Consider the following 21,881-nt stretch of genomic DNA (forward strand, 5'->3'; position numbering starts at 1 on the left):
GATCACTAACGTTAGTGTAAAGATTCATTTTATTAAAAAGATCCCGCCATTTACATTGAAAATGAAATAAAACCCCAAATCATTTAGCTTTAAAAATAAAAATAAAAATGACAAACTAGAGTAAAACGCACAGAACGCAAAAATATTTTTTAAAATACTGTAAAACGAGCTATTGAAATGTACATGATGGAAAAAGGAGTTTAGGAATCCTTAGTACATACAGATGAAATAATGCCAAAGCCTGAGGATGAAAAGCAAGGGATAAATTTAAAAAATGACAGGAGAAAGAAATCAAATACATAGACAAGGGTGTAAAATGGCTTCAAGCCCCGAGGAAAACGGGGACAGCGGAACAGGAGAGAGCAGGGAGCGGTCTCACCCCCCCATGGTCAGTCGGCATCAGGAGTGGGGCTTTTCCTCTGGCTCGGAGACCTGGATCGACTGAAACAAGGGATGAAGACCATTATAGCAGTTTCAGTGGAGCACGACCTTCGAAACAAAGAAGGAACATTAGCATAGCTATTCCTTCAGCATAGTGCACCAGGCAGTATGGAGAGCACTCAAACCACTAATCCTAATTTAATATATCATTGTGTTTAGATACAGGGGACAAAAATGGTAGGAACTGATAGCTGAACGAGCATCTGGAAATCCCAATTACAACACAATAGCGAGTAATTGTAAGTCGCTCTGGATAAGAGCGTCTGCTAAATGACTTAAATGTAAATGTAATCTGGGATAAAAACTGGAGACTACATCGGTGGTACAGAAGATGGGAAAACCAGTTCAGACAGGTGATCCATTTTGACCAGTTGAATTTAACTGTCTTCAGTACCACATGCATGAATAAAAAAGTCTTACGTCAGTGCCACATGACAGAAAAAAAATGTGTAGGGGTGTGAAGATTGAAGTTCAATACCTGTCCCTCTTGGTGGCTGAGCGGGACTTGGACCGGGAGCGAGATCTGGAGACACTGCGCGCCCTGGGGCGGGACACGGACCGGGAGCGGGAGCGAGAGCGACTGCAGAGGAAACAGCATGGTGGTCAGTAGGCAAGGAGGGGACTAAATCCTCAATGCAATACTGGTTATTTTTTGTACTGGCACCCAATTTCATTCCACTTCAAGCAATAGCTATGTTTCTATCAATTTGTCAGATTTACACAAATACACTGCTCAAAAAAATTAAGGGAACACTAAAATATCATCCTAGATTTGAATGAATGAAATATTCTTATTAAATACTTTTCTCTTTACATAATTGAATGTGCTGACAACAAAATCACACAAAAATGATCAATGGAAATCAAATTTATCAACCCATGGAGGTCTGGATTTGGAGTCACACTCAAAATGGAAGTGGAAAACTACAGTACAGGCTGATCCAACGTTGATGTAATGTCCTTAAAACAAGTCAAAATGAGGCTCAGTCGTGTGTGTGGCCTCCACGTGCCTGTATGACCTCCCTACAACGCCTGGGCATGCTCCTGATGAGATGGCGGATGGTCTCCTGAGGGATCTCCTCCCAGACCTGGACTAAAGCATCCGCCAACTCCTGGACAGTCTGTGGTGCAACGTGGCGTTGGTGGATGGAGCGAGACATGATGTCCCAGATGTGCTCAATTGGATTCAGGTCTGGGGAACGGGCGGGCCAGTCCATAGCATCAATGCCTTCCTCTTGCAGGAACTGCTGACACACTCCAGCCACATGAGGTCTAGCATTGTCTTGCATTAGGAGGAACCCAAGGCCATCCGCACCAGGATATGGTCTCACAAGGGGTCTGAGGATCTCATCTCGTTACCTAATAGCAGTCAGGCTACCTCTGGCGAGCACAGGGAGGGCTGTGCGGCCCCCATAAGAAATGCAACCCCACACCATGACTGACCCACCGCCAAACCGGTCATGCTGGAGGATGTTGCAGGCAACAGAACGTTCTCCACGGCCACTCCAGACTGTCACATGTGCTCAGTGTGAACCTGCTTTCATCTGTGAAGAGCACAGGGCGCCAGTGGCAAATTTGCCAATCTTGGTGTTCTCCAGCAAATTCCAAACGTCCTGCACCGTGTTGGGCTGTAAGCACAACCCCCACCTGTGGACGTCAGGCCCTCATACCACCCTCTATTTCTGACCGTTTGAACAGACATTTGTGGCCCGCTGGAGGTCATTTTGCAGGGCTCTGGCAGTGCTCCTCCTGCTCCTCTTTGCACAAAGGCGGAGGTAGCGGTCCTGCTGCTGGGTTGTTGCCCTCCTACGGCCTCCTAACACGTCTCCTGATGTACTGGCCTGTCTCCTGGTAGCACCTCCATGCTCTGGACAATACGCTGACAGACACAGCAAACCTTCTTGCTACAGCTCGCATTGATGTACCATCCTGGATGAGCTGCACTACCTGAGCCACTTGTGTGGGTTGTAGACTCAGTCTCATGCTACCACTAGAGTGAAAGCACCGCCAGCATTCAAAAGTGACCAAAACATCAGCCAGGAAACATAGGAACTGAGAAGTAGTCTGTGGTCACCACCTGCAGAACCACTCCTTTGTTGAGGGTGTCTTGCTAATTGCCTATAATTTCCACCTGTTGTCTATTCCATTTGCACAACAGCATGTGAAATGTATTGTCAAGTGGACAGTTTGATTTCACAGAAGTGTGATTGATTTGGAGTTACGTTGTGTTGTTTAAGTGTTCCCTTTATTTTTTTGAGCAGTGTATAATATTGGCATTTTTACCAACAGAGGTGTTGTCATCAAACTGGCTTCTTGTGAATAAAAGGTTGTGCGTCACGACAGTGCTTTTTTTAGTGCACTGTCAACTTTCATTTATTGGAAAAAATAAAAATCCATCCCCTTTTTTTTTACTTTGTCAATGGTTTTTGCACAAAAAGTCTGCGATAAACAAATGCACACTTGTCTTGACATGCACTCTAGCAAACAGTTTACAGATACAGTGCAGAGGGTAGGCTACATGAGATTATGGATAAGAGCAAGATCATTTGTAGTGGTCAATTGGCAGACAAACACAGATGACCCATCTATTGGAAAGGAGCATCAAGCTTATCACGATGCACTTTCATCCACCTTGTGAAGTTAATCACAATTTATTGAAACTGTAGCCTAATATAGTGTGCACACTTTTTAAAGTTTAATTGAGGACCACGCCACACTACTACAACATTGTTATTCTATCATTCTATCAACAATGGCTAAGAGGGCACCTTGAGCTTCGATAAAACATTTCAGGATTCTTCGTTTTTTTCTAGTGTTTCTGAAATTTCTTTAAGTTTGTTTCGTGCATTACCACACACACACACACACAGGTAGAACTTTTGGAATACAAATCACTGGGTACTCACTGTCCACCTGACCTCAAAGAAATCCCTGAGACAACAGAACGATAGACTAGCTTCTTCGGCGAGGAGCTGAGAGTAGGCAGAAAAGACACCTAACGGCGTGGCGGGGTCTTAATCTCACTAAGATGCTGGGCAACCAGTCTTCCATTACAGATTAATTGACAACAGCTCAGCGTTCAACGCCATAATGCCCTCAAAGCTAATCACTAAGCTAAGGATCCTGGGACTAAACACCTCCCTCTGCAACTGGATCCTGGACTTCCTGACGAGCCGCCCCCAGGTGGTGAGGGTAGGTAGCAACATCTGCCACGCTGATCCACAACACTAGAGCCCCTCAGGGGTGTGTGCTCAGTCCTCTCCTGTACTCCCTGTTCACCCACGACTGCATGACCAAGCACGACTCCAACACCATAATTAAGTTTGCAGACGACACAACAGTGGTAAGCCTGATCACCGACAACGCCAAGAACCTACAGGGAGGTCTGAGACCTGGCCGGGTGGTGCCAGAATAACAACCTATCCCTCAATGTAATCAAGACAAAGGAGATGATTGTGGACTACAGAAAAAAGAGCACCGAGCACGCCCCCATTCTCATCGACGGGCTGTAGTGGAGAAGGTTGAAAGCTTCAAGTTCCTTGGTATCCACATCACCAACAAACTAACATGGTCCAAACACACCAAGACAGTCATGAAGAGGGCACAACAAAACCTATTCCCCCTCAGGAGACTGAAAAGATTTGGCATGGGTCTTCAGATCCTCAAAAGGTTCTACAGCTGCACCATTGAGAGCATCCTGACTGATTGCATCACTGCATTACCTCAATTAGCCCGACTAACCGGTGCCCCTCCACAGACTATACCGGTACCACCTGTATAAAGCCTTTCACTGTTTACTTAACTGTTGGTTAGGGCTTGTAAGTAAGCATTTCACTAAGGTCTACCTACACCGGTTGTATCCGGCGCACGGGAGAAATAAACTTTGATTTGATTATAATACTCACCCAATTTTCAATCATTAATGACCAAACTTTCCAAATCCAGTGCAAGGATCTCCTTCCAGTGGGACATCAGATCCTGCAACACTGTTTTTCCTGAGGCTTTGCTTTCCTCCGACATCCAGACAGATGATATACAACCAGCGTGTTTTAGTTTTGAGCAGATAGGAAGCGGGCTCTCTGGCAAGAGCGGTGGGCTCTGCTTTATGACCAACACATGGTGTGTCGGTGGGAACTTGAGTTTATGCTCCGCCGACTTGGAATACTTGGTCGTAAAATGTTGGCCTTTTTATCGTCAAGAGAGTTCACCAGGATTAATCGCCATAGGTGTGTACATCTCGCCCCAAGCCGACACCAAAAAGGCTCTGAAAGGTCTTCATTGGACCCTGAACAAACTGGAGACTGCATTCCCGGAGGCAGAGTACACTGTTGCAGGGGACTTTAATAAAAAGTAATTTGAGAACCGTGCTCCCAAATTATTACCAACACATCTGTCTAACTCACGGAAATTCTACTCTTGACCATTGCTACACACTTTTGACACCTCTTCCGTCCTTCCGTAAAATCCAACCATGACCCCATCTTGCTTCTCCCCGCTTATAAAGATTCTAGAGGGAAGTTCCGGTGATCAGGTTGGTACAGTGTTGGTCCGACCAATCAGAATTCACGCTCCAAGACTGTTGTGATTACATGGACTGGAATATGTTCCGGGTTGCCTCTGGAGATGTCAACAAATATGTAGACTCCGCCACCGGATCCATTAATTTTTTAAGTTTGTTAATGCTTACCTATAGGATCTTTCAAAACGTACCTGAATCGAAAACCATTGATAGCCCAAAAAACAAAAACAATGTATTGATACCCTTGTAGGGAAACAGATGCTGCTTATAAACAGGACAATAATTGACTTACGCAGATTGAGCATCGTGAAACAAGAGACAAAGTGGAGGAGCAATTCAGCGGGTCGGATACAAGGCTTATGTGGCAGGAACTTCTAACACAGATTACAAAAAAAAAAGCCAGCCACATCAGTCACCAATGCCACCCACAAGGTAAACATTTTTATCAAGATTTTAGCACAATGACCCTGAGCTGCCGAGGAGAGCCCACGGTGAAAACTACATACTCAGTCTCTCCCGAGGACATAAGTCTTTCAAAACATGTTAACCTTAGCAAGGCTGCCAGCCCAGAAGGCATCTCTAGTCGTGCCCTCAGCATGTGTAAATGAGCTGGCTGTTATGTTCTGACATTTTCAATCTCCCCCTAGCTCAGGCCTCTATACTAGAGGTCGACCGATATATATATAGACATCAAAAATATATAGACATCATATTCACTAAAACTAGTAATATCAACCATGTGTAGTTATCCAGCTTGTCCTGCGTTGCATTGGGGCGGCAGTGTAGCCTAGTGGTTAGAGCGTTTGACAAGTAACCGAAAGGTTGCAAGAACAAATCCCTGAGCTGACATGGTACAAATCTGTCATTCTGCCCCTGAACAAGGCAGTTAACCCACTGTTCCTAGGCTGTCATTGAAAATAACAATTTGTTCTTAACTGACTAGCCAAAAAGTAAAATAAAATATAATCAATGTGGTGCATGTTAATTTATTGAATCACAGCCTACTTCGCCAAAAAAGCGCATTTGTGAAAAAAGCACGGTCGTTTGCACCAATGTGTACCTAACACATGCATTTCTTAAAATCAATACACAAGCATATTTTTATTACCTGCATATTTAGTTAAATTCATGTTAGCAGGCAATATTATTTTAACTAGGGAAATTGTGCCACTTCTCTTGTTCTGTGCAAGCAGAGTCAGGGTATATGCAGCAGTTTGGGCCTCCTGGCTCATTGCAAACTGTAACAAAGACCGTAATGAATTTGCCAGAATTTTACATAATTATGAGATAACGTTGAAGGTTGTGCAATGTAACAGCAATATTTAGACTTAGGGATACCACCAGTTCGATAAAATACAAATTTTACTGAAAGAATAAACATTGTTTTCGAAATGTTTTCCGGATTTGACCATATTAAGCCTATGATTTGATAGAGCAGTCTGAGCGGTGGTAGGTAGCAGCAGGCTCGTAAGCATTCGTTCAAACAGCACTTTACTGCGTTTGCCAGCAGCTCTTTGCTGTGCTTCAAGCATTGCGCTGTTTATGACCTCTTGCCCATCAACTCTCTAGATTAGGCTGGCAATACTATAGTGCCTATAAGAACATCCAATAGTCAAAGATATATGAAATACAAATGGTATAGAGAGAAATAGTCCTATAACTACAACCTAAAACTTCTTAACTGGGAATATAGAAGGCTCATGTTAAAAGGAACCACCAGCTTTCATATGTTCTCATGTTCTGAGGTAGCACATATTGCACTTGTACTTTTCACCAACACAGTTTTTGCATTATTTAAACCAAACATAATTCATTATTTATTTGAGACTAAATTGATTTTATTCATGTATTATATTAAGTTAAAATAAGTGTTCATTGTTCATTCAGTATTGTTGTAATTGTCATTACAAAATACATCTAACTTTTTTAAATATAAATTTAAAAATATATATTTTTAAACAATTGTAAAAAATAAAATAAATTAAACGGCCGATTAATCGGTATCAGCTTTTTTATGGTCCTCCAATAAACCGGTATCAGCATTGAAAAATCATAAATCGGTCTACCTCTACACCCACCTGCTTCAAGATGTCCACTATCATACCTGTGCACAAGAGAAGGAAAGTGAACCAACTGAATGACTACCGACCAGTAGCATGCACTTCCACCATCAGTGCTTCGAGAGGCTAGTCAAAGACCACATCGCTTCCTCCCTCCTCGACCCTTTCCAATTTGCCTACCGCCCTGACAGTTCCACAGACAACGCCATTGCCCTGCACACTGCCCTTACCCACTTGGACAAAATAAATGCATGATAAAACGATGTTCATTGACGACAGCTCGGTCTTCAATACCATAGTGCCCTATAATGGGGCAGCAGGTAGCCTAGTGATTAGAGCATTGGACTAGTAACTGAAAGGTTGCAACTCTGTCATTCTGCCCCTGAGCAAGGCAGTTAACACTGTTCCTAGGCCATCATTGAAAATAAGAATTTGTTCTTAACTGACTTCCCTAGTTTAAAAAAGTAAATAAAAATAAGCTCATTACAAAGCTCAGAACCCTGGGTCTGAACTCCTCCCTTTGCCACCGAGTCCTGGACTTCTTAACGGGCCACCCCCGGTCTGTCCCAGAGGACCCTCAGAGATCATAAAGTTGGACTGCATCACAGCCTGGTACAGCAACCGCAAAGCTCTTCAGAGGGTGATACGTGCAGCCGAACGCACCATTGGGTGCTCTACAGGACACCTACAACACCAGGTGCCACAGGAAGATCATCAGGGACACCAGCCCACGCCCTGTTCTCCCCACTTCATCACTCAGATGCAGGCAGTACAGAAGCATGATGCTAAAAACCGAACCACTGGCCAATAGTTTCTACCCTAAGGCTGCTGAATAGCCCACCCCTAGTCAGCTCTCCCGCCATGGACATTTCTCTCCTGCTCCACCTATGGTCATTCCACCCCACCAACAGCATTTACTCTGCCTCCACCAAAATGGACACATTCATTCATCACTGCCTCAGTTATTATTATGTATAATGTTATTTATGTAGTTCATTTTATAACCATTTACATTATTTTATTTCACTAGTCCTGCATGTTGGAGCTCAACGTCTAATATTTTCATTCTACCATGCAATCACACCTGCAACTCTGTATGTGACTATAAGACAATCTGAAACAATTGCACAAGAAATTGTTTACTCCTCAAATTCACTGCATAATCTAATCACCAACAACAACAAAATACCCACCCTCGTCTAGCGTATTTTGTTTTGCCGACATTTAACCATTTTAGTTTCCATCAGGGTTTTGTTTATCCAACAGGTACTTTACTAAAAAAAAAAAAAGTTGGAAACTTGGTTGTTGGCATTCTTCACCATATAGCAATTCTCTCTCTCTCTCTCTCTCTCAGATTGTAGATTAGGTCTACTTTAAACTGTGCCAAAGTCCTATATTATTCCCCCAAGGAATAGATTTCACCAGTAAGCTGCCTCTGCCATGACAGTACAGCCTTGGGTGCAATATAGGTTGGTTTTCAACATTGATGAAAACATAGATGAAAACCCCTTAAAGGGGGCAGTGGCGACACTACACAAAATGAAAGTCAATTTTTAATCAGTCATTACCTTCAGTTGCATAATCTGTCTCAGTAAGAGCTGGACGATGGGCCTACCATGTTAAAGACCACTTCATTACTGACTATCGTGTATGTGAGCCTTACCTTGCTGCTCTGCGCACTGGACTTCTGGACGACCTGCGCACTGGACTTCTGGACGACCTGCGCACTGGACTTCTGGACGACCTGCGCACTGGACTTCTGGACGACCTGCGCACTGGACTTCTGGACGACCTGCGCACTGGACTTCTGGACTTGGAACGTGCTGGGGACCCAGATCTACTGTGCAAAGACAATACCCTCAGCATCATCATGTCATCTATTCAAAGCCGCTCTATCCACTATAAGCAAACTAAGGGTTGGGTGCCTATGGTGCCTTTAATTAAACTCCTTGACTTGATCTACTTTGTGTTACAGCCTGAATTTAATATGGATTCAATTGCAATTGTATCTCTGACCTACACACAATACCCCATGTCGAAGTGGAATCATGTTTTTATTATTTTAAAAAAATAATAGTATTGAGTCAATAGGTATTCAACCCTGTTAATGGCAAGCCTAAATAGGTTCTGGAGAAAGAAAATGTGGTTAACAATTCACATAATATATTGCATGGACTCACTGAAATTAGTGTGTACCATGTTTTTTTTAATGACTACCTCAGCTGTTAAAAAAATACACCCAATAATAGCGTAGAATTTCAAACAGATTCAACCACAAAGACCAAGGAGTTTTTCCAATGCCTCGCAAGGGCACCTATTGGTAGATGGGTATACAAATAAAAAAAGCAGACATTGGAGAAGTCCTTAATTACACTTTGGATGGTGTATCAATACACCCCGTCACTACAAAGATGCACAATTGCCGGAAAGGAAGGAAACCGCTTAGGGATTTCACCATGAGGCCAAACAGTCGAGTTTTATGGCTGTGATGGGCAAAAACTGAGGATGGATCAACATTGTAGTTACTCCACAATACTATCCTAATGGACAGTGAAAAGGAAGCCTACACAAAATAAAAAATATTCCAAAACATGCATCATGTTAGCAATAAGGCACTAAAGTAAAACTTGTAAAAGACGTGGCAGAGAAATTAACTTAATTTCCTGAATACAAAGTCATCTTCAGGACGAATCCAACTCAACACATCACATCACAGAGTACCACTTCATATTTTCAAGCATAGTGGTGGCTGCATCATGTTATGGGTATGCTTGTCATCGGCAAAGACTATTGAGGACTATAATAAATGTAGTTGATTTGAAAATTCCCAAAGGGCATTCTTACCTGGTGACCTATTTTTAGAATTTTGTGCACAGAACCCTGATATAGGTAGGTAGTGTTCTAGGCAATTGGAAAATAGGAATTGGGTGTAGAGCCACCTAGGTAACAGAAGGTCCGTAATGACACGATACCAACTTAAACTAGGTCCGTAATGACACGAGGTATCTGCAGTACCAATATAAACTAGGTCCATAATGACACAAGGTACCAGTGGCTACCACAAAGACACTACACTACCCATGTAAACTAACTGAAAGGAGATGCAGGAAGGGGAGAGTCACATCTACGCACATTTAGGTCTGGTTATCCAACGAAGGAGGGAAGTCTAAATTGAGAGAATAATTCATTCTAAATAATAGCGAGGTGATTTTGATGTAATACGGTGTCTGTTGCCTAAATGATCTGCTGGAATAACTATTGAGAATGGAGTCGTATTTAAATTACTGGATCATAGAAGAGACGGTTACCCAAATGTAATGAATCCTAAATAATAGCGGAGAGATAATTGCGATAGAGTTGTGCCCATCGAATTGTGTTTTTATTCTTATGGATTGACTGATGTAGGTTATACATTTGGTGACTTACATGTTACTTTTAAGTATTGGACATTTCATAGGTGTGAAGCCGAAAGAGAAGGGACAGTTGTAAAGTTTGGTTTTAATCGTACGATAGCGGTAAGGCAGAACGTTGTTGGAGGAGAGGTTATATTTTTGTCCACTGGAGTTAGTCGCGCTCACTGGGCAATATTTGGCTGTAAGAGATTCAGGTCTGAATAGTTGAATCGTAAAAGTTGTGATAGTTTATGGTTATTGATTCTTGGTTTGATTTTACCAGTGAAATTGAACAGGAAGTTAAGGTATTCTAACAATCTGTTTCCATTACTTGGAACAATGTCAGGTCAGTAAAATGGATTGCAGGTTGAGTTAATTTTATTTTGCAGGGACAGTGCACATTAATCGCGGTTGTGTGGGTCTAATGGCAGGGTATTCATATCAAGCATTTTGAGAGACTTGTTAGCAGACAGACTGAATTGGTTTTAACGTTACAAAGCAAGCTTGGGCTAAACTAGTCAAGTAGTAGGGGATAGATTTAAAGTACAGTATTGTATCCATGCTCAATTAAGTACATTGATGAAATGTAAAACTAATGGTTGGAGGTAGTACAATGAGAAGATAACACTATTATTAGGTTTTGTTTGCGTTTCTGAATTAATGCTGACCATTAGATGAGATCGAGGCATATTCTACCAAATTGAAATGGCCTGGAAATATTGTTTGTTTAAAACCTGGGGTTTGTCTTTGGGTTTGAGGAGATTTCCATTTTTCATAGTCTCCCACACACATATGGAATATTAGAATTTTTAAAATATATTTTTTTTAATTTTACCCCTTTTTCTCCCCAATTTGTGTGGTATCCAATTGTTTCTACTATCTTGTCTCATCGCTACAACTCCCGTACGGGCTCTGATACACAACCCAGCCAGCTGTACTGCTTCTTAACACAGCGCGCATCCAACCCAGCCGCACCAATGTGTTGGAGGATACACCGTGCACCCAGCAACCTTGGTTAGTGCACACTGTGCCCGGCCCGCCACAGGAGTCGCTGGTGCGCGATGAGACAAGGACATCCCTACCGACCAAGCCCTCCCTAACCCGGACGACGCTAGACCAATTGTGCGTCGCCCCACGGTCGCAGCCGGTTACGACAGAGCCTGAGCGCAAACCCAGGGACTGATGGCACAGCTGGCGCTGCAGTACAGCGCCCTTAACCACTGCGCCACCCAGGAGGGCCCAAAGTTTTATTTTCTGAGTTGTAATTAAACACATGAATTATTTTGATAAAGGGAATGTTCTGGAAACCTGGGATACAACATGTACAAAATGTTTGGATTTTCTTTCTTTTGTATAATATAGTAGGAAACACGACTATAAAAAGGTGGTATGACTTGACCTCTATCATGGCTTTCCTTTGTGGTCTGATCAGCCTCATGGGAGGGCCATTTGGATAATGAATTTATTGTACATTTGTAAAACTGATCAAGGTAAATTGTGTAATTGATAATTATGAACGAGTTTAGTTCTTTGATATATTTGTATAACTTGAACCAATGAGAAGAAATGGCATAGCCTTGGATTAATGGTAGACTTATGTTAAGTATTTAGAACCTAATCCAAGCCAACAGGACAGGAATATGACATCTGTGGTGGTCCAGGATCACTGAGAGCATAGAGATATGGGATAACCTTAATCAAACTAACCTTAGAGATTGCCACCATAGACAGGTGATTTTTTTTTTTAAATCAATGAGTTCAGACAGGGAGATAGTGAGACATTTAGTCAATATTTGGAAACAACCCATATTTGATACTGACTGTTATAAGAAAGAGACAGACAGATAGAAGGAAAGGCAGGAGGGTGGAGAAGCCCTCCCCACACTACTGAGACCTTGATGGTTGGGGAGTAGCATGAGGAGAGAAGATAGAAGTGACACAGAATGGGTAGATAACAGTTACTGAGTGGAGACAAAAGGGGAATGAAAGCTTAGTTGGTTTCAGGAACTAAGGTGTTAGACAACCATTTCCTAGAAATTATTTGGCACAACAGGCCAAAATAGTAGCATTGACGTGTGCCTGCCAAATGAGAAAGGTGACTATTTACACAGACAAGCACATGGGCATTTAAAACCATACGAAGCAGCACAGATAAATCTAGAAGATAAGACACTTGACAAGAGAATTGTTACAGGATAGCCAAGAACTAACTCCACAGGGAGAATTGGACATGTGGAAAATGAAAGGGACAATCCTACAAGATAATGTCAAACATAAGGATATTTTACTAATCTTACTTAAGTCATTGTTTAGATATGCAACAATATTGATACATGGCAACCAGGGGGATAGTGGAGCAGGTTGTAGAGCAGGTTAGGACACACTTTGTGGCCTATGTGATAATGAACCCTATGTGATAATGAACTACTTAAAAAAATACATATACATAATATATAAATATAGCAAATGGGTAGAAGTGTTCCCAACTTACTTGGTGGACACGATTATGGGAGCTAAAATATTTCGGTCAAGATTTTATCCCAAGAGTTGGTTTACTAGGATCTATTTCTTTAAATAATGGATGACAGTTTAGCTAATCAGGTAGAACAAATAGATGGACAGAGTTAAGGACCAAAACAGGTAGACAGAAGTTGAAGATATTACTAGCAGAACACAAGAAGACTGTTTGTTAACCAAACCCATATGTCCAAGATTGTGTCCAACAGATGAATTACAGGAAATTCACTCAATCCAACCAGGAGACTGGGTGTGGATCCAGTCCCTGAGGAGCATAGCCAGGAAGCAGCCCCGTTGTGAAGGCCCATATCAGGTTCTGTTAAACCACTGCCTTTTCCATTAGAATAGCTGAGTCACTTGGGTCCACGTTACCCACGGCAAGAAAGTATGTACACATGTAAGCACTGCTGATCACACACACACACAGACAGAGTTAGGAGAAGAACCAAGTACCAACAGTGTCCGGGGGGTACTTCCTTAACAAATCATTCCTATCCCGACCGTTCATCACTGTGAGTGATCCTAGAAGTGTGAGTATGGGGTGGTACCTAGCAGACCAACTAAGGACAGGAGAGGGTTGGCGGTTTTTGGGAAGAGTAGGGGCTCTGAGCTGCATCCTAGTCTTAGAAACCTCTCTGATACATCCAGATCCACCACCGGCGGATACTAATTATAGGACGCCATTGTCATTGATAAAAAGTAAAAGACAAAATATATAATACACTGATGAGTGTCTTACAGAATAAGGAGTCAAAGAAGATCAATATGTAGGATTTAAGGTAAACATTAAGCAATTCCCTAGGAAAGCAAATAACTTTATAGGGATTGGGTTGGCCAGATTGACGTACTCTGCCAACCCACCTCGGTTCACATTAACTCCGGATGAGTACCAGTGTTATAGATACAAGAATGGCACTGACAACTTAGATTATTTTAATGGCTGAAAGGTAATCATTAATATGACTGACTTAGGTTTGGAAGTACAGGAGACAATTCTTAACCTCACAGCACCTATAACTGATGTAAGGTGGGCTCGTACCAGCAAAGGACGCATATGACAGAAACTATCAAAAAGGGTGGTGAGGAACTTGCGCCCCGGGGTTATTGGTCCAACCAGTTCGAGTTAGTCAGAGGCCAGTTATAGGAGGCTAAAGTAGGCACAGGAGAAGTTTTGACCAGGATGTGAGTTTAGATGGATGCTATTGGCATCCTCAGGGAAGTTTCAGATGAAGAAAATATGTGAAGGCTTTACCACTACATTATTTTGGTGGTGGACAAATAAAAATGTGGATTGGATTAATGACATCTACTATAATTAGAGATTTATGAATGATACTGGGGGTGCAGTAAAGGGGTTCTCTGACCAATTATTCGCCAATTCCCTCATGACCTGGTAAAATAGACTGACTCTCGATATGTTAATTGGCAGAAAAGGGCGGGTAGGTAGAATGATTGGGGTTCATTGCCGTACGGTTATTTTTTGATAACACAGCTCCAGACGGATCAGTGACCAAGGCCCTGGCTGGTTCAACCACATTGGCTCACAAATTAGCAGAACTCTGGGGTGGATAATTCTCTTACAAATTGGTTTGACAGTATGTTTGAGAAATGGAAAAATGTCATCACTGTTGTGGGCATCTTTCACCTGTATGAGTGTGTTGGTTCTGTGTGGATGTTGTTGATTCCGTGTATGAGAGGTTTGATCACCAGGACTCTGGAGAGGTCAGTGACGCAACAGATGGTGAGGTACGGACCGATTCCGAGCTCCAGTCAGTGGGATGACGAATACAGGCCTGCAGGCCTAGGAGTTGGCTCCGTTTCTTTTAACTACGAGGAGCCTATGTTGAATGAGACTATTTTTAATGTTGACTGTTTTTTTTAAATACAAACAGGAAGCGTTATAATTGGATATAGGCCTTTAACAGTCATTGATGAATATCGAATATACATACATGTATTGGTTTGAAATATTATTGGATACCATTTATGTCTCCATATAGTGTTTGATGTATTAGTGTGTATTATTTAGTCATTAAGGGTGGATTGTTGGTGATTTAAATGTTGAAAGATGAAATAATTCCACTCAGAAACCTTGTAACTCTATGAAATTGATTAGAATCATACAATTATAATCTGATGTCTTTTGCAGTTTTTGTCAGTAAAATATTTTATATATATATATATATATATACACACACACACAGTTTTAGTCAGAATTAGGGTAAAACAATATACCTGTACAATGTGTCTTTATAGTATCTTAGACTGCCTGAGCAAAATTCGGTGCCGACCTAGCTGGAGATTTGGGAGAGGACAGGGAGTACTTCTCAAGGTCTCCCTAATCTTTGTCGGTTGGGTAGCAATACAGTATGTGCATAGGATACCTACCGTTTGTGTGTGAATGTAAGTGCGTAAGGAGCCAGTATAAAATGAATGGTTTTGTACAACGGACTAGCGCTCTCGTGAATAAACATTTTCACTATCATAGCTGAGCCTCAGTCTGTTTAATTAATAGAATCTTACAAATTATGGGTTGCAGACTGAGTAGTTTAACCTCTTGCTCCTACCTGACACGCAGGCGTCCCATCTAGACATCTGGAAATGCAAATGCGCTATGCTAAATGCTAATAGTACTAGTTAAAACTCAAACGTTCATTAAAATACACATGCAGGGTATTGAATTAAAGCTACACTCGTGAATCCAGGCAACAAGTCAGATTTTTAAAATGCTTTTCCGCGAAAGCATGAGAAGCTATTATATGATAGCATGTAACACCCCAAAAGACCCGCAGGGGACGTAAACAAAATAATTAGCATAGTCGTCGCTTCACAAACCGCACAAATAAAATATAAAACATTCATTACCTTTGACCATCTTCTTTGTTGGCACTCCTAGATGTCCCATAACCACTATTGGGTCTTTTTTTCTATTAAATCGGTCCATATATAGCCTAGATATCGATCTATGGAGACTGTGTGATAAACGGGAAAAAAATAGCGTCTTATAACGTAACGTCATTTTTTTTAATTAAAAAAGTCGATAAACATTCACAAAACACTTCGAAATACCTTTGTCATGCAACTTTAGGTATTAGTACACGTTAATAAGCGATCAAATTGATCACGAGGCGATGTATATTCTATATGGGGTACGTCTGGAAATAATGTCCGGGTAAATCTCAACCAAAATATCCGGTCGGAGACCTGAACAAATGGCTTGTCTCTTCTTCGTTTGACCAAGAAACAAAGCCTAGGCAAATGACAAGACTGTTGACATTGTGTGGAAGCTGTAGGTATTGCAACCTCAGCCCCATTTAATGTGGTTCGCCTTTATCAATGGGTTGAAGTGGCGGATGGATATACATTTCCATTTTCAGTGATCAGATTTTCCTGCTCTTTTCGATGAAACGCACGTTCTGTTATGGTCACAGCCGTGATTTAACCAGTTGTATAAACGTCTGAGTGTTTTCTATCCACACATACTAATCATATGCATATACTATATTCCTGGCATGAGCAGCAGGGCGCTGAAAATTTGCGCGATTTTTAACAGAATGTTCGGAAAAAGTAGGGAGTAGGAGTAACAGGTTAATTGAAGTAGATTATGAACGTTGAGAACATAATTCTCATGACAAGATTCTTCCACTTTGACAGAGTATTGTGTAGATAGTTGACAAAAAAAAGGACAATAAAATCTATTTTAATCCCACAACCTAGAAAAATCAAGGGGAGTGAACACTTCCTGAAGGCACTAGTTGGGATGATAGCTACAAACTAAGTCAGAAAAATACAATAAAGAAAAATATGTTCACCAATTTCTGCAGTAGATTAAGTCTTACCTGTTTCTGCACTTTGAGTATGATGGGGATTTATAACGCCTAGTGGGGGGAGATAAGGGAACTCAAAGCTATTAACAGCCATTAAGAGAACACTGATCTGAATCAGTCAGGTAGGTCTCTTCGAATTTCAGACAGGTTCGAGTTCGGCTAGAACAAGAACTGATCAAATAAAGAGACAAAGTCTTTCAAAAGATAGTTTGACCCTTAGAGTCAACTTGCAGGGGTCCTTTTGTGACCTTTTGTGACCACTCACCGGTCGCGGCCGTTGCTTCGGCTGCGTGAGCGGTAACGCCTTCCCCTGGACCTTGACCGTGAGCGGGACCTGCGAGAGGATCATTGATCAAATATGTGCAGTAGAAAGCTGTAGCATTTAAAGACATGTATGATGCCTCCACAAAAAGTACATTCTCTTGGAGCCACCATGTTGTTGAATGTCATTCAACAAAAGTGACATTCCATTAACAGTGGGAAAGACCGCCTCTACACTACCTGCTGCGGCGGCCACCACCCCTCTTGCTAAAGCGATAGCAGTCATATGCATAATGGCCATTCTCGCCACATTGGTAGCAGCGGTCGTTGGGGTCGAAGTGCCGGCGGCTGGGGCGGTCGTGGCGCGACTTGCGAGACATACCCGTTGACAACTCCACTCTTATGCGGGCACCACAGAGCACTCTGAAACATGACAATGGTTTAAGAATAGATGGCATTTTGGGGCATACAACTGAGACCAAGTGTCATAGACTGAGCCCTTGGAATCCAATCAATACTGTGCTGCTGCTGTAAGCAATTCAACCGCACGTGTACTCACTTGCCGTCCATGCCCTTTGTCGCATCCTCAGCATCTCTGGGATCTTCGTACTCGACAAAGGCAAAACCAGGTGGGTTCCTGGCCACCCAGACACTGCGCAAAGGTCCATAGTAGCTGAACGCCCGTTCCAACTCCCCCTTGGCAGCACCGTTGCCTAGGTCACCTACATACACCTTGCAGTCAGTGTTGCGCGAGGAGCTTCGTGATGACGAGTAGGACATCTTAAAAGCTGAAACCAGATAAAGGAGTGGCAAACAGACATTGAAGCACCATGCAGATCTCCAAAACTAGCATGGCCTTTTGAAGTGGGTAGGAAATAATCACTAACTCATCATTTTATGAAAATATTGAATTTATCCAGAAGCTCATGTTATGGGAACACCCTGTCAACAATTAAATAGTTTCAGCGCAAGCTACAAAGAGGCAAAATCAAGGTGAGCTAGCTACAACATTAAAAGGCAACCACACTTGGCCTCTTATTAAATAAATAAAAAGATTTGTGTGTGGCTGCAGACAGCCCGATGTCTTGATTTAGATTTGGCTAATTAAGAAATGTGGTGTGTTAGTTTGATGTGTGTGTTTGCAGGTGGCATGAGTTGCTGGTGTGCAACCGTGGCTAAATTGGTTTTTACTTTGAATCGCTGGGGCTAGTCAGGGACCGTCAATAAATTACACAGTAAATTATTATATTTTCATGTTGCACACCTTTTAGTTCTCAAACACTTTCAATATTTGTATAAGAACTTCTGCAATTTATAGTTGGTTTGAGGTTAAGGTATTAAAATTTGGAGCTATTTGGAATGTTTTTGTCCCATGTACACTAATTTACTGATGGCCCCTAACTAGCCCCAGAAGGATATGCAAAGTCAACCCAAATTGACCACAGGAATTACAAATCTGGCCACGTGCAAATGCTCCGGAGTGGATAAGCGGTCGAAGGCACTGCATCTCAGTGCTAGAGGCGTCACTTCAGACACCCTGGTTTGAATTTTATTTTTATTTATTTTATTTCACCTTTATTTAACCAGGTAGGCTAGTTGAGAACAAGTTCTCATTTGCAACTGCGACCTGGCCAAGATAAAGCATAGCAGTGTGAACAGACAACAGAGTTACACATGGAATAAACAATTAACAAGTCAATAACACAGTAGAAAAAAATCCAGGCTGTGATTGGGAGTCCCATTGGGCGGCGCACAATTGGCCCAGCGTCGTCCGGGTTTGGCCGGTGTATGCAGTCATTGTAAATAATAATTTGTTCTCAACTGACTTGCCTAGTTAAATAAAGGTCACACACACCAAATTGATCACTATTTGTGTGCTGCCAGCAGGTTTGAATCAAACCCAACCAGGGTTGCTATATCAGCAGCTTTACCGCCAAATTAGGCTACTTTGAAAAGTATGTTGCGGGTGAAAATGTATTGGTCGCAGGTTTTTGAGCTACGACTAAAGTCCAGTGCGGCCATCATGGCATCGAATTATTATTTATTTTATCTGTGCCCTACTACTACTGACTATCAGGAAGTGAGGCAGGTGGTTGCTAAGAATGAGTGGTGCTGAGGGCTGTGTGTGTGTTGAGAAAGCACTGCAGCAGAGTCAAGTATTCGAGAACAGCAGCACAAGTTGATTCCTGACCACCCACAGTCCTACCAATCATTACTAGAGCCTACACAGCAGGGGAGATAAAATGAGAAATAATCATCCAACAGTTCCAGAGAGAGGATTTAATATTGTGCTTTCTCTCTGGGTATGCTATATAGTCTGGGACGGTCCAAACAGACTCAAGGACAGCCCTGGGACGATAGATCCAAAATTCATACAACTAGGCCTACTGTACATAAAACACATTTTTAAAAAGCAATGAGGCTGATGCAACAGATCAGAACGTTTAGCTTAAAATGTTGATATCAACTATTATTTCTTCACATTACAAGCACAGCAATGCACACACAGGAGTAGTTTCAATGTTGCAGTTTAAAATATCCATTCAAGTTTTTGAAAGAGGGGAGATCTACAGATGCAACAAGGGTTACTAAAATCACTACGATTGTGAATGCCGACTGACTTCGATCAAATTGCAAAGTGGGCGACGTGCGCCGGCCTTTCTCTCAGCTTGTGACCATTTGATCTGAAGAACATGTGCCTCAATGACATCACCAGAACCAAGACTTTAGACGTTAATGTGAATTATCCTACATTACAATTGTAAAACATGACCGCTGTTTAGCCTGTATGCATGTAATTAAAAGTCTCAAGTTTGGTTACATTTCTGGCATATCCCTCATGTAAGCGTCGCTGTGGACATGAGGCTGTAAGTAGCCAATAAAACCCAGGCTATACATGTAGTCTAATTGTGTACATTTATGCAAAATAGATTTAAGTATTGTTCCAGTGTTGGTATTTTAGGGGCAATCTTTTTCATGTCAATTGCTGGCTCAGTTGACATACCCATTTATTAATTTCAGTAGTAGGCTACCAGTAAACATTTTTTTTTACATTTGGGACTGGTCATCTTCAATTTGGGACGTTTTAAATTGCACTTTGGGATGATGGTGAAAATAAAGTTTGCCTCAAGCCCTGTATGTAGCACTAGCTAGCCAAAATTGGCTAGAAAGTTGAAGCCAGGAGAGAGAGGAACATATTAACTTCATTACTGGCTATAAAATTGTCGTAGTAGTGACCGAATAATAGTATAATAAAACTTGATGTACTGGACTCACGATGGAAAGGAAAGAGGGACAAGAGCCATCTAGCTCCAGAGGAATTATGACTGGGGAAAAATAAAGTAAAAATCAAGCTGCCTACAGCCACATGAATGTAAAATGTTTTAGTTAATAAAAGCAAACTGTTGGGGCTTTTCGATTTTTATACTCCAGTTTTAAAAAATCGATTTTAAAGCAATGTGCCTTGTTACACCATTTCACAATGTTTTCTTAACCATTCCCTATAATCATTCATATCGTTCAGATTAAATAATTTATGTTACGAACCAATATCAGAAAGGGCGAAATGCTGAGAACCAGGTAAATTAATTTTACCAGTTTTATTAGAATTGTCATTATGGAGACACATTATGGATAAATGTGGGAACTCCTCTCTTGCAGCGAAAAATGTTGGCCTAGTTCTCAGGCCTTGTGGGCGGACTTTGAGCAACTAGCTGGTCAGCCAGACATGTACTTTTTGATAACCACAACGTTAACTAACAACTGTAACTAATGTATTACAAGTAACAGTAATTAGTTACTACGGGTAAATGTGTAATTAAGCCGGGACCAATGCACACAATTAGCTCGCTTCCTAGCACCAGTGTGCCGTACAAAAAAGTGCGCGTACTGCGCTTGTTAGAAATGATAGGCCGCACATTGGTTTCATACGGCTTTGTTCACCAAATAAGGCTATACAAGTAGGATAAATATCACGATATAAAACAAACTGCTTTAAATTTACTCCAAGCATGTTTGATATCCTAAATTTGATTTAAAACAATTTGTCCAAAACGCAACTTGGACCACCATATTCAATGGCTGCCATATTCACTTGATGCAGATAACTATGCTAACACTAGCCGCCTCAACTGAGCGAGTGAATGAACACCGTTTCCCGGTTGGCCTCAGACGTCAGCTGAAAACACGAGTAAGAAAATGTGATTCCTTTTAAGAGTTTATACATTTAATTAATGTCGTCTTTATTTCCTTAGCATAGTTACAAATCAATCCGGGCACTCACCTTTTCCAGGTCCACCTTTCCCGTATTGACCTAGCTGTTAGCTCTTCACACAGAGCAGCAGCACGTTTTACAGATAACCCAGAGAAGGAAATACCGCCAGCCTTCCCGGCCAACCGGAGAGCGCTTCTTCTTTCGGTTTCAAGGAGGAGGGATTTCCTCAATAGTAACATCCCATTGGTTCCTACAAACAATATGCACGGTTTCCACTAGATGGTGCAGATACAAACTCAAAATTGGTGTAAAAATCAATGGGGGAAAAATAAAAATTGGAACGAGTGACGACTACTAGTCATGGTAAATATTACCGACACGTCACACGCCAATTATACATTAACGTTGGATGGACTATTCCACAAGTAAACAAAATGGACTATTAAAATAAACAGGTGGATGGATGAATGAAACATTTTACACAATTGGGTCTGGCTCCAGCCTAGCCATTGAACATGACTCGAGCTTGAGGTAGTCACCTCATACAAGTACTTGGGAGTCTAGCTAGAAGGTGCACTGTCCTTCTCGCAGCACATATCAAAACTACAGGCTAAAATTAAATCTAGACTTGGTTTCCTCTATCGTAATCAC

At 41.7% G+C, this 21,881-nt stretch overlaps 1 protein-coding gene across 2 annotated transcripts; it reads right to left on the reverse strand.

Annotated features, from left to right (window-relative positions):
* Positions 1-11: 11 nt before the first annotated feature.
* LOC124012446 (serine/arginine-rich splicing factor 7-like) lies at positions 12-21,499 on the reverse strand. 2 transcript variants are annotated; one of them, XM_046326076.1, is made up of 7 exons: positions 21,300-21,499; positions 17,577-17,805; positions 17,258-17,440; positions 17,022-17,090; positions 8,684-8,860; positions 920-1,021; positions 12-441 (listed from the first exon to the last, which is right to left on the reverse strand). In XM_046326076.1, the coding sequence occupies exons 2-7, from the start codon at positions 17,795-17,797 to the stop codon at positions 390-392; spliced, it is 804 nt and encodes a 267-aa protein (XP_046182032.1). In that variant the 5' UTR covers positions 17,798-17,805; positions 21,300-21,499; the 3' UTR covers positions 12-389. The 2 variants fall into 2 exon arrangements, with proteins under 2 accessions (XP_046182032.1, XP_046182041.1); XM_046326085.1 differs by having other exon boundaries at positions 8,684-8,857; positions 21,300-21,454.
* Positions 21,500-21,881: the final 382 nt, after the last annotated feature.

The sequence above is a fragment of the Oncorhynchus gorbuscha genome, linkage group LG02 (assembly GCF_021184085.1).
Source record: "Oncorhynchus gorbuscha isolate QuinsamMale2020 ecotype Even-year linkage group LG02, OgorEven_v1.0, whole genome shotgun sequence".
Lineage (NCBI taxonomy): Eukaryota > Metazoa > Chordata > Actinopteri > Salmoniformes > Salmonidae > Oncorhynchus > Oncorhynchus gorbuscha.